At 38.4% G+C, this 20,274-nt stretch overlaps 1 protein-coding gene across 2 annotated transcripts in view; it reads right to left on the reverse strand.

Moving 5' to 3' along the window:
• Positions 1-2,492: 2,492 nt before the first annotated feature.
• Positions 2,493-20,274, reverse strand: part of LOC126458318 (telomere attrition and p53 response 1 protein) — a 35,691-nt gene continuing 17,909 nt past the window's right edge. For both annotated transcript variants that reach the window (XM_050095270.1, XM_050095271.1), the window contains exon 5: positions 2,493-3,780. In XM_050095270.1, coding sequence (XP_049951227.1) covers positions 3,623-3,780 — 158 coding nt within the window. In that variant the 3' untranslated portion in view covers positions 2,493-3,622. The remainder of the gene's footprint in view (positions 3,781-20,274) is intronic.

The raw sequence follows: 20,274 nt of genomic DNA on the forward strand, positions 1-20,274 counted from the left end.
TACTATACACGCAATGAGCCTGTAAGCAGATTGTCTGCACACATGCTGGATGTTTACTGAAATACACATTTTCACAAAATTTGCTTTGTATACAACTAATCATTCTCTTAACCACCTGGTTGCCTCGCATGAAAAACTCATAAATGACAGGGTTATAAAGGAATATGTCCTAATAGCAATGAATTTACCCACTAAGTGACTTATTAATTCTCAAAATTTTGGTGAGATCCTCAAACACCCCATAAAACAATTTCAATATTTCACTGTTTGAAAAAGATTCACTGGTATTAATAGTGCTTTGTGTTATTAATTTTATTATTTTGCTTTGCAGGGGAAATATTGCATTGCCATACATAGGTGGAAAGTTAAGAAGTTTAGACAGTCACTGTGATTAAGGTTCTAGAATAAATGTGCACTTCATTCCTTTCACCCAAGTGAATCACACACAAGGTTGCCACAAATGGAATGTGTGGTGCCTCACACAACTCTAGCAAAAAGTGAGAGGTGCTGATGTCCTTTGAAGAAATATTAAAACATTATAATGAAGAGAGCTCCGTTTGAGTTAACCGAGATTTCAAATGGTAGTATACTATCAACTGCAATGAGTCTTTGTACATGTAACGACGAGAATATATTACAGTTCACAAGCCATGAAGGAATGCTATTTGAAGAATTAGTAGTGTGTAACTGGGCTAATAAATTTAAGGTGGAGAAGACTGGTTGCCTGGATGGTGTACACAGTGGCGATGAGATCCAGAGCAGATTCAGCTAAGTGGGTACAAAAAGCAGGTATGATGGCATCACAAAATATTCATGTAACTTCAGGAAAGAAAAAAAAATCCACTACAAATGTAAGAGAGCTCTCTGAATAGAGAAATTTAGCAGTTGTGTCATTATGTTGTTTAGACCTATACCTCTTATTCAGTTGATGATTATTTTCTTTATCCAGTGAAAACACACATGCACACACACACTTTGCTACTATCCTGTCCTATTCCTAGATATTTACATAAATTAACAAAAACTGATACAGCCTCAATATTTTCCTTGAGTTCTGTTTTATGAAGAGTTGTAATGTCTACTTGTCTAACATCTTAGCTCAGCAGAAGACTATTCCGGAGATAAAGGTATGTGAGAAAGACCAGAATATGTGTGAACGCAAGTAACCTTAATCTGGTAACTGCCGGATGCTGTCTTTTGTCTTGTAATGTACTGTATTATCAAACCAACAGCTAGCATAAAGTCTGGTGGGACTCAAGCCACACAATGATCTGTACTACTACTTTCATTCACTGAGACAAGTGGAGAGTGCAATACTAGAGATAAAAAAAGAAGTACATTAAGCATGTAACAACAGCAAGTTATAACCAGCTCCCAAAACTAAACGCTGGACACTTACCTTTAAGTTCAGTAAGTACCAACTCAACAGAATATTGGAAATAAATTGCATCATCACCATCTATAGTTTAGTTCAGAGTACTCTGTGGCTATAAAAGTATCAGAGAAACCGATAAGGATGCAAATTATCATTACCAAGTAATTTCGATGCAGATTGAAGAATTTTATAAAATTGTGAAGCAGATATATAAAAAAGCAGTTTGCTGTAAAATATCTTCAACAATACTAAATGTTAAAACACACTTCACAGTATAACTGCACTTTTTAAGTGCTGTAGGGTGGCTCGAAATTCAAATCTTTTGGGATGACAGGTCACCGACATGCAGTATGTAAACACACTGCAACTCAGCATGGATACAGTCGTGTGTAAAGACAAACATAAGAAAAGTCATCAGGTCTCCAACTTTGTTTGTGCTCTTTTTTTTGCCATGAACATTTACACCAACACAAGTAAATAAAAATTTCACAAATGGAATGGTGAAAAATTTCAAGAAATGTAGCCTGTATCAATTAAAGATTACAGCCCCAGCTACTTTATTGGCAGGGGAGCAAAAATGGTGCTCTGGCAGAAACAGAAAGTGAAGTAACAATGTAATGTAGGATTCTAATACAAAAACAAAGAAGCCACTGAAATTCCTGGATGGAATAATATGAAGAATAATGGTAAGGCAACTACTCACCTATACTGAATTATTGTGCGGTTGACAGACAACAGATAACAGTATTCACTCGCTTTCAAAGCCCTGGCTCTTTTTCTCGTGCTTCGCGCGCACACACACACACACACACACACACACACACACACACACACACACACACTTTCTATGACTGGCAAGACTGCAAAATACTGACATCCAGACATTTAATATATGAGTACATCTGTATCAGTTTCCCATGACAATATACTTCCAGAAGTTCACATATAGTACCATTGATGAGTATCTCTTTGATAATTGTGGAAACTCATAGGTGGCACAGTCATTTCACTAAGAGCACACAAAATTCTCGTATCAATCAAATAAATCACTACACGTAACAATAATCGTCATCGTCATCATCATGTATGGTATTCTTCTTTACAATCATAGACAGACTTGCTTGTAAGGCAACTTTTATTCTTCCCTGAATTGAGGCACAATCCAAATATTTTGGCATTTAATGCTATAATAGCAAGATTTATCACGGGCATGGCATGGAGCATAGCAGCTTTAGAACCTTGTCTTTACTAAACACAGTAAATGAATACCATATGTAACATACTGATAGCGCAATAATTACAATTTATGCTTTTACACATCAAGATGCTTCCAATTAATTATCTCAGATGTGCTTCTCATAACACAGCTCTAATTATACATAAGATAAAATACTTTTCGAGACTTCAGCAAAGAGGAAGGAGTTCTGCACCAATGGGGATTTTAAAGACAATTTGTTTTTATTAAATGTGTGAATTCAGCTTTTTTGGCAAAGAATAATAGTAATACAGAAAACATATTATAAATATGATTTACACAACTGGTTTCCGTAGCAGAAAAATAAATAATTTATCTCTACCACAAATGTTTAAATCTTCACAACATTTCGTATTTTCATTATGATGGAAGATACTCCAATTATTGACTTTTCCAAAGACCTGAGTACACTGCTTTTAAATTAATATAATCACAGTTCAACAATGAATCACTTCAGTGTAACAAAATGTCTTCTATAAATTAATAACAGTTCCCCTAAAGTTCAAGTCTTATATTCTCAACTCTAAAAACTTGTCACCTGGAAATTTTTCACAAGCTACCTGAAACCAGCCATTGAAAAATTTCTTTCTGGACAAAGAAAGATCCCCTGAATGAACTTACAGTTGTGAATCACAGAAACAAAAGAATGTTGAGAATAATTTATGTGTGAATTTCAACCTGAGAATACTGTACACACCACATAAGTAAAACGGAAATAAAAATCAACCTTTTGAAGGTGATGACATATTACAAAATTCTGGCACTAGATGATTAAAGCTTCACAAACTTAACATCACAAACATATTGGCTGCACTTTTATAGTAATAAAGCACTCCTGCTTAAAAAATTTCTTACTATAATCAAAATTTTAAGTTTTGTATAAAGCAGCTTTGACGCTGCAAAGGCATACGTGCACACTTCTTTATTCTTCTGAAGTGTTCAAGAAATTGGTGTTTTTGGAGAATATCTGATACAAATACTAATTCAAGTAACTATGTTAGTCTTGATCGCTTGTGTGTTGGCGAGTCCATACTTATATCAGACAAAGGAGAACTTGACGGAGCCGGTCGCTTGTGACGGGCAAATTCATTTGTTATAAATGAACCAAGATCTGATGAACGCTGCCGGCGTGACGCTGCAGTTGCTGGATCTAGAACAATAACCATGGGTAAGAATTTAGTCACATATTTCGAAGTTTTTATGGTCTACAAAAGATGTGCCTCTATGGGAGACAGGATCATGGTAAAGTACTTCCACTCAAAAGTTAACATTCAAAATTCGTACAAATACACAAATGCCATTTTTCTACATACACCACCAAAAAGGACTATTTGTTACTAGTTTCAACTATTTTGTCACCACATGGGACATTTTAAAGATCAAAGTAACACATCATGTGCCCATACTCCGAAATTTTGTCAAATATATAGTTAATGCTGTGAAAGCCTGTACAGATGAGTAGGAAAATCAAATCTGTAATGTAAGAATATAGTACTAGCGGTGAACTGTTTGACCCAGTCACATTGATGAAATATCTATGCTCAAGACTTAAGCAACATGACATGGTTGGTTAGGGGGAGGGGACTGAACAGCGAGGTCATCAGTCCCATCAGATTAGGGAAGGATGGGAAAGGAAGTCAGCCGTGCCCTTTCAGAGGAACCATCCCAGCATTTTCCAGAAGTGATTTAAGGAAGCCACAGGAAACCTAAATCAGGATGGCCAGACAAAGGTTTCTACCATCAACCCGTGTGCAAGTTCAGTGCACTAACCATTCGCCACTTCACTTGGTTGTGGCTTATGGAGTATGTATGTAGATCTAGATGAAGACGAGCGTAGTATAGATCACAAGTTTTATAACCGCTATTCACCACGAACTGTAGGTTTTCAGGTGCAGAAGTAGGACTGGAAGTACAGAAGGATGGACTACAAAATTGGGCAAGTTGGTTCAGTGATAGGAGTACCAATATGGGCAACAGATTGAATTTTGAACAGGATATTCTTCATGTCAGTGTAAAATAAAAGTTAGTTTAAGCTCTGACAAGGGATATAGTTGAGAAACTCAACATCAGTGTGATAAAGAACAATTCTTCTTACTGGCTGATTTTCATGGTTGTGGGGTAAAGGGTAGAAAACTTTGCAGGATACCTTTTTTTTATTGTACTAGCAAGGCAGAGTAGTGTTTTAAATTTCTAAACATACTGTCAAACTGCCAGTTAGTTCCTCATTTGTCATAAAATTGCCATGAAAGCCTCAATTTTCTAAACTTACTGCTACTGTTAAGTCAGATGTGGTTTAAGCAATGGGAGAACAGGTCGTGTAAATTGATAGCCAAAGGCAGGTTTTGAAAAACAAAAGTGGGTCTGAAGAACACATTGTTAACAATAAATTCAGATAGCTCACTACCTACTGCACATTTATCCCACACAGGTACGAAGGCCACTGAGGACACTGACTGCTATCTCCAAAAAATGTATGTGCTCTTTTTTAGTACAATTGTATGGACCATGGTTTTATAGAAGTACCAGCAAGAGGAATATATACCTCTGGGAAGGATAGTCACTGAGATGAGAAGCGCCAGATGTAGTGGATTTGGGAGTAGATGTTTAAAGGAAGAGCAGATGCTGTCCTTGCCGTAGATAAAAATCAACTACGAATCTGAACCAGACATGTAGGTTACACTGTAAGGTGGATTGAAAGAATTCCTGTATGGGCCCATTAGAAAGATCCTTATACCTATGGAAGTTCTGAATGTTTCTTTACTCTGGCAACAAAGCCAAAGGTACAGGGTGGAGGTGGCGGCAGCACCACCACCGCCGCCGCCGCTGGATTTAGGAACATATTTTGCACAGTGCCCACAGTGGTCTAAGAAAACAAACACTGCTCAGCCAACACAAGCAGTATTAAGAAAAAGGTAGGTATCTAAATAAGGAATCAGTACTATAGCATAGCTTTAGGACTTGCTACTTGTACGAAATGTGTTTCTTAAGTAAGGTCCATTTGAACGTAAGTACACAACAAAAGGTTATTTCAAAAAAGTAAATTTTCAGAAAGTATATAGTTCACTCTATTTTTGACATAGTTGTCAAGTTTGTTCAAACACGTATCATACCTCTCAACCAGTTTTAAAATAACCTCTTCATAAAAACTTGGCACCTGCTCTGATAGCCAAGAGTTCTCAGCAGTTTTCTCGTCGACATCATTGTAACGGTTGCCACTGAGGTGTTGTTTGAGGTGGAGGAATAGATGGTAATCGCTCAGCACAAAATCAGGACTGTACAGTGGGGGTCTAAAACTTCCCAGCCAAAACTGTCCAATAAATCGCGGGTCTGAGCTGCAGTGTGAGGTCTTGCATTGTCATGGAGACGGACAACTCCCTTTGTCTGCATGCCACGTATTTTGATTAGGATCGCTCTGCATAGCTTTCTCTGGGTTTGGCAGTATGCTTCTGCGTTGATAGTGGTTCCTCGTTGCATGAAGTCTGCCAACTAAACACTGTGTCTATCCCAAAACACCAACGCCATGATTTTGCGCTGGGATGGAGTCTGTCTCGCCTTAACCTTTACAGGTGTGTGTGTGTGTGTGTGTGTGTGTGTGTGTGTGTGTGTGTGTGTGTGTCCACTCCATGCTCTGTCGCTTCAATTTGGGAATGATAGGTGAAACCTATGTTTCATATCCAGTTATGATCTGACTCAAGAAGCTGTCACCTTCTTCATGAGAACATCACACACTCAAATCTTTGGTTGTTGTGGTCCTCTGTTAGGAGTTTCGGGACCCACCAGGAGCACAGTTTCCTAAACTTTAGGTAATCAGAAACAATGTTGCAAAGCACTGATTTTCACACGTCAAGAAATTCTTTTGAGAGACCTGTTATTGTGAAGCATCTGTTCTCATGAATCCTCACATCAACTGAAGCCACCAAATCATCTAATCAAAGAAGTGCGACCGGAGCGGTCCTCCTCATGGATGTTGGCACTGCTATCTTTGAATTATCTTATGCACTTCGCTTTCACTCATAACAGTATCACTGTACACTTCGCAAATCAATGAATTTCTGCAGCAGACAGGTTCCTTGCTGATAAAAACCGTATCACTGAGCGAACCTCACACGCGGCAGGCAAGTTGATAGTCAAACATTTTGAAAGCACAGAACAAAACCGTACAGGTTAGCTACAGAGCTGAAATTTAGCACAGTTGTTCCCGAGGCATGGCGATACACGACACACGCGCTTATTGCGATATGCGCGTGAACTACTAGTGTCTATAACAAAACGGGCCTTACTTAAAGAACACACCTTGTATATAGTTAGTGATCATAAGCTTTTGTAACCATTGTTTATAGTTGTTACATGGCACATTATAACAAGGTTATTAACCTCATTTTTTATTATTCTTGTAGCAGGAATACACACATTTCCACAGTTAATGAGTATATGATCATAAATAAAATCTGACCAAAATCTTGCGACTTCTAGTGAATTCTCTGAGGCCTGTTAAAAATTATCTTCCACGTAGAAGTTCAGACACAGTTAATACTGAAGTATATGTTGTACTGTCTCCTCAATCATACTGCACACTGTAATTTATTGACACAGCCTCACCTTGCCATATTAACCTGGACCTGCCTGTTCTATATATTCAAGGGCTGGCTGTAACCAGGCTATTTCATCTGTGGTTCAGAATAGACCTTATGTTCTGAGGAAGCTCTTCCTGGATTTCAGTCTTTGCATGTGCACTTCAAGTTCATTTAATGGACGAGTTACTCCATGTTCCATCTTCTTCCTTCCCTTGTTTGTAGCTATTGCTTTTCTTATGTAAGGTGGAGCTATTCCTGCCAGGTAGTGAAGCCAAACACTTGGTGTAGGTTTTAAACAGCCCATTATTAAGTCTGCACACATGACTGAGGAGTCCATGTATTTGGTGCGAGTTTCGTTACAACCCACAGGACAGGAACTCTGCAGTGGAACAACACAGTGCCACTGCAGAAGTTCAAAATGTTTCAACTTTACTACCCCATTATGTAACAGTCCACTTTATAACAACACCGTTCCTGATGGTAACTTTCCACTTTGGTGTTTATGTACTGCTTTTACAGGGAAGTATCATAGGATTGCTATTACTTTCGACTTCCATAAATGAGGTGGCACACGTGGTGGTCAGGAATCAGTGGTTGTTTGCTGATGATCCTGTGGTGTATGGGAAGGTGTCATGTTTAATGACTGTAATATAAAATATGACTTAGACAAAATTTCTAGTTGGTGTGATGAATGGCAGCTAGCTCTAAATGTAGAAAAATGTAAATAGGTAGGAGAAACAAACCCTTTGTGTTCTGATACAGCATTATTAATGTCCTGCTTGACACTCACATTGTTTAAATATCTGAGCTTAATGTTGCACAGCAATGTGAAATGGAACGAGCATGTGAGGACTGTGGTAGGGAAGGTGAGTGGTCAATTCCAGTGTATTGGGTTAATTTTGGGAAAATGTGGTTCATCTGTAAAAGGAGACCACATATGGGATGCTAGTGTGATCTATTCTTGAGTACAGCTCAGTATCTGGCATCTGCACCAGCTCATATTAAAGGACGACACCAAAGGAGTTCAGAGGCAGGCTGCTAGATTTGTTAACAGGAGGTTCGAACAATAAGTAAGTATTACCGTATTTACTCGAATCTAAGCCGCACCTGAAAAATGAGACTAAATTCAAGGGGAGAGAAAAGTTTTAGGCCGCACCTCCAAATCTAAACAAAGTTGGTCCATTGAAGTATGAGACACAATTTAGGTCGAATGAATGACGATACAGTTACAGTAGTTTGGTTAGAGTCGTAAGCTTAGCAGTTAAGCTTTACCAGGTAGCCATTGTTACGCGTCAGGCGCTCCGTCCGTATTTATGCGGGTACCCACCCTTTTTCACATGCTTCGTCTAGTTTGAATTGATTGCTTATTTTTCTTTGATCTGATAAGTGCCGTTCTCTTTGTTATAGGTGTTTACATCACTCTAAGCTGAAAATGCATTATTGTACTGTGTCATGCATTGTTTGTCGCATTCTGATAATGAGTGTTTACGACCTGTCGCCGCTCGCAGCATGGCTTGCTTTTGTGCGCGCTACCGCCGCTTCCAATTTAAAAAAAAGCGAGGAATCGTCTCATTAGCGAAACAATGGCAAGAGACTGCTATTTGTTGTTACTTACACTGCTGCTTTCTTTGATAATGATCAACAAGAACCAAATAATAGACTGCGTGTGACAGAAGATGTTGTGAAGGAGAGTTTAGCGAAAATTTTTCCCCGTTTGAAAATCTTTGCAGATGCCGTTCCAGTACATTACATCCTGTAAAGAAATTGGAGTCATCTTAGATTTAAAAATCTAGTCAGTTGTCGTGCTTCATTCCTGACTGTATCACTATTCGGCGTTAGAATAATACGAATGTAAACATGGCATGATATGTGTATTCTTCCGCGTTTGCTGTTGTCTCACTTTAGTTTCGTGGCTTATTAGGCAGACAGGATGTAAAGAAGATAGCAGCAAACAAGAAAGAATACGTGGCAAAATGTTTATATTCGTATTATTCTTATGGTCAAGAGAATATTGCATGTGATTCACAATTCATAAAAGTTCCTATTAGCAACCATCTCTTGTCACAAGTAGGAAAAAATTCAGAACGTAGAGTTGGCCATATTGACCTACATACCAAACAGTCTTGCCAGTGGGATTTTTGTAGTACATTAAAAGGCTGCAACATCCGAAGATGAACAATACGGAATTTGTATTTACTTCGTTGGATAATGTATGAAAATGCAGTGGTAGAAACTTGGGGCGGAGTAAAAAGCTCGTCTTCTACCTTTTTTTTAAATTTATTTACTGACTCAGAGGTTTTGGCACCAGTGATTATCTTTGTGCCTGCAAAGCATGCCTATGTAGCGCTACATATATTTGACGGCAGAAATTAGTTGTGGCGGCACCTACCAAAATTTTACGGACCTTCCATTTACTTTGCACTCTATTCTAAGCCGCAGGCGGTTTTTTGGATTACAAAAACCGGAAAAAAAGTGCAGTTTAGATTCGAGTAAATACGGTACAGAGATGCTTCGGCAACTCAAATGGGAATCCCTGGAGGGAAGGCAACCTTCTTTTCGAGGAACTTAGGGAACCAGCATTTGAAAACTGACTGCAGAATGATCCCACTGTCACAAAAATACATTTTGCATAAGGGTCACGAAGATAAGATCAAGAAATAATAGCTCATTTGGAGGCGTACAGACAGTTTTTTCCCCTCACTCTATTTGTGAATAGAATAGGAAAGGATATGATTAGTAGTGGTACAGAATACCCTCCGTCACACACACTGTACAGTGGCTTGCTGCTTTATGTATGTAGATGTAGGTAAGAGAGATGTGGAGTGTCAGTCCTTGGTATTTTGGAATATCACATTCTTCCGGTTCAGCTCCTAACATGACCACCTACAATTTACTTTTAATTAATTAATACTTATATATGGATTGGTTCAAGGCAGTTTTGACTGTAGCATCTCGACATTCCTTCAAACTCATTAGCAAAGAGGGTTTCACACAGATTCAAAAACATGTGCTCTGTGGGACGAGCGACATCAAAAACATACAAGAAACTCCTGATATTGGGTGCTACACATTAGTCATTTGTATATATACTGAACAGGACTCGGGCCAGTACATTTCCTTGACGGAGATCATTCTTCCATAACCTCCAGTTGTGCTGCTCTTTGAAGTCAACACAGAACCTATTATTCAGCAGAAGAATGGCAATGAAGCTGGTGAGGAAGTCTCTGGTCAGGTTGTCAGTAGCCAACATGCTATTTGGTTGACAGTGATGTAAATGAGGCATTGAAGGCATCTTCAACTACACCAGGTGCGCCACACAACGTTAAGCAAGACGTTGCACTTTCAAATTTCCTGGCAGTGTACCACCAGGCAAGGTGGAGATGTTTGCTTTTGGAATGCTCAACAGTGTGATCACCAGTGCCCATACAAAGTCCCAAGTTTTACACAGTCCAATTTTTTCACAATCCAATCTAGCCACTGTCAAAAATGACAATGACGACGACGACGACAACAACAACAACACAAACACCCAGTCCCTGGGCAGAGAAAAATCCCCAACCTGGTCATGAATCAAACCCGGGACCCCGTCCACCAGGCATGGCTGTCCTTCCTTTGCTTGTGGTCTTCTCCAATGAATGGCACCACACATGCACGCCACCAGAGGATACAAATCTGCATGACCTCACGACTGACTGACCGACCAACGCATCCTTTTAACCAAGCACAGTGCATCTCCGGACACAACACATCGAACGTCAGATGATGCTACTAAACATTACCAATATCCAGATACTTACAGAAGTGTGTCAGCATTCAAGATTATCTGAGTCTATGAAGAACATTACTATCACTGCATACACTACACCACAGACAAACCTATAGCATTAAAAGTTATGTGAAACTCAGTTACTAGTATACATAGTATAAACGAACTTATTAGTGCGGTATTTTTTGTGCACGTCTGATTTGTAGTGCCACAACCCAGTCTTTGGTTGGAAAATTATTAGTCTTTAACAAAAATAAGGAAAAGTAGTGACGAAGCACCGCGGAGTACTGTGTTAGCAGCCATGGGCTGGTAACCACAATTATGATGACATGTGGGATACAATAACAGACTACAGTGGACTATGCAGCCAAGATAGAGCTCAACAGTAGGAGTGCTGCACAGCCGTAACCGTGTAGCAAATGGGGCAGTCACCATACCAGGCCTAGTATCTGTTTTGGAAACATGACTACGTGCCGGGTTTAATGAAACAAATGGGCACTGGATTTTAAAGCACAGATCATACATCAACGGAATCCAGCGCCAAGACGCTAGAGTAACATCCCAACAGCGAGATGACTGGGTTCTACTGGCTGCAGCCAAGGACTCTAGACTGGGCTGGGCAAGAAAATATTCAGAAACTTGTTAATTTTTTTTACGAACAATAAGCAACACTCTTCACCTGCTAGAACCTTCAGCATTCAGACATTCATTTTACCTATGTTAATCTTAAGGCTGTGACCAGCATTTCCTTGTAATCAAACCAGTATACGAAATAGTCAGGTTGTTTGATAGAGTTTTAAAATCGCAATATCTTGTTAAGGGCCGCAATTACATAAATTCTTATCTTGGGAAAGTTCAGGCCATAATATTGATTAGAGGTTAATTACTTTTAAATGTCTGTAGTGGGAAAGTGCTGTCTAGAAAATAAAGAAGAAGATCCTTAAACAGAAGGTACATTTACTTACCCATTTTCAACAATCCCTTAATTTCACATGAACAGCATCGCTTAGGTCCTTTAGAAATTAATGTTAACCGATTTGGTGGATGAGCCTGGTCATGGTCACAACTATTACAAAAGTCCAATTATTCTCGTCTATAATTACAGAAATCTATAAAACTACCAATCGTTTCTCATTAAGATACCATCATTTCACAATGACAAACTCCAGTGCATCTAATGCGAGAAGAATAAAGACTATTTAAGGTTTCAGTGCTGTCAAGATCTGCCACTTCAACAGAGAGACCATATTCTTTAGCACACACAACATAGACTCTAAACTTTTCTGCTGTAACGAAACTACTTTCGTACTATGACATCCACGAAAATATATCTTGACAAAATGTTCTTAATTCTGTGAACCATTAGGTTCAAGTTATCAGTTTCCTTACACTTGCACAAAGAATTTATTACACCTAAATTAGTCACAGACAGAATATTTAATTTGCAATTAACTCAAACCAATAACACGTCAAAAGATTTAAACTTAATTCAAAATACTACACAGATCCTCTTTGTGGTAGTACAGTAGCACAATGCTACTAAACATTATTATTCAGTGACTGATACGGTTACCAGCATTGCAGACTATCATCATATATAACTCTGCGACAGAGAAGAAAGTACAGCATTCAAAGTTACGTGCAGCTCAACTACCAAGTGTACATAGTATAAACAAACATATTAATGTGTTCCCTTTTCTAGATGTCTGATTGTATTTATTGGCCATCTCAGCTACCGACACAACAGTGATGTTAAGTGGTCAGTTGAATCATTGCTTAGGTGACTTAAACGTCTCCATGCTGTATAGCTGTCTCTATTAGCATACTGAATTAATGAAACTGGTCCATACAAGCTGTCAATTCATTCTGAAATATTTTCTTCTAGAACTATTAAGTCATTCTGTAAGTGTTTGACATAACTGTTTCATGCAGTAAATAGCAGAGCCAGGTGTGGTACTTTCTGTTCTTAGGCATGTCACTGTCCTACTGTTTTCAGACACTACCACAAAAACACAAAAAACAAACTTTTGTTCCAACATTTCTTTCATTTATTCAGCAACACCTTTTTAAGTGTACATGTGAAAAGAAGGTTGTATACATGGAAGAAGCCTGGAGATACTGACAGGTTTCAGATAGATTATATAATGGTAAGACAGAGATTTAGAAACCAGGTTTTAAATTGTAAGACATTTCCAGGGGCAGATGTGGACTCTGACTACAATCTATTGGTTATGAACTGTAGATTAAAACTAAAGAAACTGCAAAAAGGTGGGAATTTAAGGAGATGGGACCTGGTTGGTTGGTTGGTTGGTTTGGGGAAGGAGACCAGACAGCGTGGTCATCGGTCTCATCGGATTAGGGAAGGATTGGGAAGGAAGTCAGCCGTGCCCTTTCAGAGGAACCATCCCGGCATTTGCCTGGAGTGATTTAGGGAAATCACGGAAAACCTAAATCAGGATGGCCGGACGCGGGATTGAACCGTCGTCCTCCCGAATGCGAGTCCAGTGTCTAACCACTGCGCCACCCCGCTCGGTGAGATGGGACCTGGATAAACTAAAAGAACCAGAGGTTGTACAGAGTTCCAGGAAGAGCATAAGGGAACAATTGACAGGAATGGGGGAAAGAAATACAGTAGAAGAAGAATGGGTAGCTTTGAGGGATGAAGTAGTGAGGGCAGCAGACGATCAAGTAAGTAAAAAGACTAGGGCTAGTAGAAATCCTTGGGTGACAGAAGAAATATTGAATTTAATTGACGAAAGGAGAAAATATAAAAATGCAGTAAATGAAGTAGGCAAAAAGGAATACAAACGTCTCAAAAATGAGATCGATAGGAAGTGCAAAATGGCTAAGCAGGCATGGCTAGAGGACAAATGTAAGGATGTAGAGGCTTGTCTCACTAGGGGGCAAGATAGATACTGCCTACAGGAAAATTAAAGAGACCTTTGGAGAAGAGAGAACCACTTGTATGAATATCAAGAGCTCAGATTGAAACCCAGTTCTAAGCAAAGAAGGAAAAGCAGAAAAGTGGAAGGAGTATATAGAGGGTCTATACAAGGGCGATGTGCTTGAGGGTAATGTTATGGAAATGGAAGAGGATGTAGATGAAGATTAAATGGGAGATGTGACACTGCGTGAAGAGTTTGATAGAGTACTGAAAGACCTAAGTGGAAACAAGGCCCCGGGAGTAGACAACATTTCATTAGAACTACTGACAGCCTTGGGAGAGCCAGTCCTGACAAAACTCTACCATCTGGTGAGCAAAATGTATGAGACAGGCGAAATACCCTCAGACTTCAAGAAGAATATAATAATTCCAATCCCGAAGACAGCAGGCGTTGACAGACGTGAAAATTACCAAACTATCAGTTTAATAAGTCACAGCTGCAAAATACTAACGTGAATTCTTTACAGGCGAATGGAAAAACTGGTAGAAGCCGACCTCGGCAAAGATCAATTTGGATTCCGTAGAAATATGGGAACACATGAGGCAATACTGACCCTACGACTTAACTTAGAGGATAGATTAAGGAAAGGCAAACTGACGTTCCTAGAATTTGTAGACTTAGAGAAAGCTTTTGACAATGTTGACTGGATTACTCTCTTTCAAATTCTGAAGGTGGCAGGGGTAAAATACAGGGAGCGAAAGGCTATTTACAATTTGTACAGAAACCAGATGGCAATTGTAAGAGTCGACGGACATGAAAGGGAAGCAGTGGTTGGGAAGGGAGTGAGACAGGGTTGTAGCCTCTCCCCGTTGTTGTTCAATCTGTATATTGAGCAAACAGTAAAGGTAACAAAAGAAAAATTCGGAGTAGGTATTAAAATCCATGGAGAAGAAATAAAAACTTTGAGGTTCGCCGATGACATTGTAATTCTGTCAGAGACAGCAAAGGACTTGGAAGAGCAGTTGAACGGAATGGACAGTGTCTTGAAAGGAGGACATAAGATGAACATCAATAAAAGCAAAACAAGGATAACGAAATGTAGTCGAATTAAGTCGGATGATGCTAAGGGAATCAGATTAGGAAATGAGACACTTGAAGTAGTTAAGGAGTTTTGCTATTTGGGGAGCAAAATAACTGATGATGGTCGATGTAGAGAGGATATAAACTGTAGACTGGCAATGGCAAGGAAAGCGTTTCTGGAGAAGAAAAATTTGTGAACATTGAGTATTGATTTAAGTGTCAGGAAGTCGTTTCTGAAAGTATTTGTATGGAGTGTAGCCATGTATGGAAGTGAAACGTGGACGATAAACAGTTTAGACAAGAAGAGAATAGAAGCTTTCGAAATGTGGTGCTACAGAAGAATTCTGAAGATTAGATGGGTAGATAACATAACTAATAAGCAGGTACTGAATAGGATTGGGGAGAAGAGGAGTTTGTGGCACAACTTGACTAGAAGAAGGGATTGGATGGTAGGACATGTTATGAGGCATCAAGGGATCACCAATTTAGTATTGGAGGGCAGCGTGGAGGGTAAAAATCGTAGAGGGAGACCAAGAGATGAATACATTAAGCAGATTCAGAGGGATGTAGGCTGCAGTACGTACTGGGAGATGAAGAAGCTTGCACAGGATAGAGTAGCGTGGAGAGCTGCATCAAACCAGTCTCAGGACTGAAGACCACAACAACAACAACAACAACAACATGCGATATAGCAGATTCTCCAAGCCCATTGGTATGTGTGCAGGAGGTGTGCTTTTGTGTGTGTGTGTGTGTGTGTGTGTGTGTGTGTGTGTGTGTGTGTGTGTGTGTGTGTGTGTGTTTTACTGATGAAGGCTGCGGCTGAAAGCTTTATGTAAGTGTTAACTGTGCCCGTCTTCAACTTGACATGTCTTCTTCACAGGAAGTAGCAATCTGTCTTGTCCTACATCATAGATCAACTATGTTTATACAAGCAGTGTAACAGAGTATAATCGTGGATTAACAATGCTTTTCACGAGTTGTTATGATACAATTTTATTTCTTCTCTCTTCACTTTCTTACAAACGGTGGCCTTACTATCCTATGTCAAACAAAAGTGCTTCGTTTTTACTGGAGCAGCACTGGTGCAGTGAATCTTTCACAGCTAAATGCTGTTTACTAGTGTGGGCAAGTGCTGAATGTCTGCAAATCAACTCTACACAAAAAGTTTGAAAACTTAACTATCTAGGAATTTCGCTGAAACCAGGCAAATTGGTACAGTCGAAATATCCAGAAGAAAAAATGAGCATGCACATGTGTGTGTTTGTAAGTCCCCTAGATAAAATATTCAGGCAAAGGTAATTTAACTGATGAAACTAAAAATTCAGAAAATACAAACTCACTTTAAATCACAATAGCTCACACCAATGTTAACTAACCATCACCAAACCAGTCATATCCAATTGTATAAAATGTCAAGGTGCCAACATTAATATGTGCTTAGAATCCTAACTGATATACAGAGTGAAACTGAACTCTATCCACAAACTTTCAGAGCTACTGTGAAACACATTTCTACTTTGTTTTTAATATTCTGATAGGTGTAAATATGGATCAAAAGAAAAAAATGTCCAGTAAACACGCGCTCTAAAGTGCGTACAAATGAGCCATGAGCACTTTTTCCATCTTTGCTACTGTGAAACCTCTCTTCCATTGAAAAAGTGCTCATAGCATTTTAGAGCCCGAGTTTTGGTTCAACCTGTATATTATAAAGACTAAAATAATTACTCAGAAAACGTGGCTGGCACAATACTTACACAAAAACAGTAGGAGCCAATCACCCAGATATTGCATTACAATAACCTTCCTAATAATTTAGCGATCCGGTCAGATGTTTCACAAAATACTTTAAGTGTACTGAACTCATCTCATTGTATGGTAAAATAGAGAACACATCAGTTCGTAAACTAGGCTCTGTTGTCTTATCTGAATAAGAAACAAAGTCAGGTAAGATGGTCTTCTCACTTAATCTTTGTACAAAGCAATATTAGGATTTCATTGTTATCAATGCTGATATTACACATTAAGGGGAGTTAGAACTTTTTTCACATTTTTGGATTTTTATCTGATTATAAAATTGGCAATTTTCGAAATAAAATGATATATATATATATCATTTATAAACTCACATGGGAAGTATTTTATTTTTTTAAACATAATCTACACTGGTTTAAACTGTTAAAATGTTTTATGTGCATTACTCCAAGATCTAATAAAAGTGGTAGTTCTTTTTTTAACATGGAAGGCTGTGGATTGCTGTGCTGTAAAGGTCATGTCCAGAAGAGGATGGCAACCAGGTTCAGGAAGTTGAAACAAAGTTTGAGAGACAAGAAACTTCCTGATGGTAAGGGATATTCCACGTAAAGTAGTACACACGATATTTGATACTTTTTATATATTTTTTGTAAAGGCTGGACTTTTTACTGTAGGGCAACAATGGTTTGTGGCTCGTTATTCCTTTCCCTCAATAATTTGTAGCCATTTTTATAGCGCCATATTTTTTCATGTGCTGAGAGTTAACTGAGAATGATATTTTCACTCTGCAGCAGCAGAGTGTGCGCTGATATGAAACTTCCTGGCAGACTGGAAACTAGGAGGTGAGGTACTGGCAGAAGTAAAGCCATGAGGACGGCGCGCGAATCTTGCTTGGGTAGCTCAGATGGTAGAGCACTTGCCCCGCGAAAGACAAAGGTCCCGAGTCCGAGTCTCGGTCAGGCGCACAGTTTTAATCTGCCAGGAAGTTTCAGAGTGTGAATTATTGAAGATTTTAGACCTTTATTTCAGCTAACTGGCAGGTAAGAATTAGCATATAAGTATTTATATTACTGTTACATATACTAATGTATTGCATCAAGAGTATAAAACAGAAGTAGGTAAATTATAGGTTGGGGTAAATAATATCATACAACAGCATGAACTTTCACGTAACATGAGTCACTTTCATGTAATTAAGTTTTTATACCAAGAGAGATATTAGAGGTGAAGTTATCTTGTTCAGTAATTTACTTAGTGTGACTGTGTAACTAATATCACTACTAAAAATTTCCAAATTTCAACCAGTATTGTAAAAACAGAAAATTAAATGTGTAACATGAGTCACATAATCTGAGTCACAGTTGTACGATTTTAAGATTGGAAGAAGAGGATGTCCTAGTAGCATCAGAAAGACAGTGTAGGAGAAGGAAAAAGTTAAAGGATGAAGGAAAATATGAAGAATTTAAGAAGAAGCATCTGGAAGAAGCTTGAAAAACCCAGCAGAAGCAGGAAAAAGTTTCTACAGTTTAGTCAACATAAGCAAGGACTGTTATTAGAAGAAAATAGAGCTAAAAATAGGGAGAGAGTTAGAAAACATAGGCAACATAAAATCCAAGGTCAGCAATCTAGTAAAGCAAGTTCATCACTGTGTAAGTCACATAGTGCTCTGGATAAAACTATGGCTTGCAAGCTGCAATTGCTTACATTAGCAAGGTACTGTCAACTATACCTGAAAATGTGAAGGTAGTTTCAATCTACTCAGATGGAACTGGCTCACAATTTAAAAACAAATATGTTACTGCTGCTGTACTTAAATTTCAATAATTCCATAATGTGGAAATCTATTGGAACTTATTTGCTACATCTCATGGTGAAGAAGCCATAGATGGAATTGGTGCAATTGCAAAATGGCTAATGGGGGAATACAGTAAAAAAGTGAAAATTCGTAATAGGTAATGCATCAACTTTCACTCAGGTAGCTGCAAGTATCACAACTATGCAGGTTTTTCATGTGTCTATTGATGAAATTCAAGGAATCAATGTAAAACTTAATCTGGCTCAAATATTTTCTTCAGCACCATCAGTGGGCATTCACTGCTTTCACTACCAGAAAGGAGTACTACAAACATCTGCTGTCTCCAAAGAATTTTGCTGCTGCAGATCATCATACCGAAGAAACTATATAAAGTGTGAAAATTGGAGACTGGTACAAAGCAGAACATGACAGTAAATTCAATGCTGGAGAAGTATGTGGAGTTTTCGGAAATTCTTTCTTAATCAGTGCAATGGAGTGTGCTGTGCACTATTGGAAATGGCCCGTAAAATGCGATGAAATTATAAAGAAAATTAATCCACTTGATGTTGTCAATGCAAGAGGATATTTTCAGTTCTCTGACTTAATTGAATTTAAAGTTCATTTTCCAAGATGTGATGCTGTTATAATTTTTCATAGTGTTTGAAGAGTGAAATGTTAATGTTAAATTTATCTTATTTGGTACATGTCATATATTCATTTCTCTGCTTGTAGGAAATAAGCTTTTCCAACAAGAAGTAGTAAGTAACATGAGTTGCGTAACATTGAGTCACATGCCCTTTTCAGTATATTACAATATTTCACATGATATAAATATTTTTAGAAATTGTGACTGTCATTTGAATGCCAACCTAATAAGCATTTTCTGTATAAAAACCAGATCCATACTCCTAATAGTTTGAGGACACATTTTGACCTAAAATGCACATTAGGAATAGGATGTCCCAAATTTGTAACGTGAGTTAAAACAAAAATTACATTCTTGTTCTTTAATTTTAATGCTCTTTGCTGTTTAAATAACACTTCAAGATCTTTGCCTGAATAACACAATTTATAATAATGATTTACAAAAGAAAATACGGGTTTATAGATTGATAACATAATAAAACACTGATTTCAAAATGTAACACGAGTCAACATGGAATCTCCCGTAACACCATAATAGGCAGGCTGACAGACAAGATGATTGGTTAACTACAGCAGTGTTATGGGATGGCCATTAGACATAATACTGAGGACTTGTTGAAAATCAAGCAGGCAGTATGGGCTACCTTCTTCCACAGACTGTCGACTGATGAAAAACCAGTGCAACACCTTTGCCCTCCCAGACCCGATTCACAGTGCAATTACTGTAAAGCCCAGTACTCAAACAGTTCATACAGCCATAAACATTCCGTCCCAGCAGCAGTCATGGATATCATAAAACTTATTTACAGAGACCTGGTCAAATACTGAATTAGTATGTAGTAGATGTAGATATTGAAGAAGTGTCTATATGGTCAGACTTAAAATCCCAATGAATCGTTCAATAATCTTATAAGGGCTCTCTTACCATACAATGTTTTTGTTAGAATAAAGACACTAAAAGTGGGGGGCAAGTAAAGCTGTTATTGCTTTTAATGACAACAACATTGGCAGGGTGAAAGAGCTACAGCATATGGGAATTAATCCTGGAGCAAACTGCATCACAGACCTAAAACAGATGCACAAGGTTCGCATTGATAAAGAGGAGTATGCAGCACAGTTGGCCACTAAGGTGTCCAGAAAGAAGAAG

Source organism: Schistocerca serialis, chromosome 2 (genome assembly GCF_023864345.2).
Source record: "Schistocerca serialis cubense isolate TAMUIC-IGC-003099 chromosome 2, iqSchSeri2.2, whole genome shotgun sequence".
NCBI classification, from domain to species: Eukaryota; Metazoa; Arthropoda; class Insecta; order Orthoptera; family Acrididae; genus Schistocerca; species Schistocerca serialis.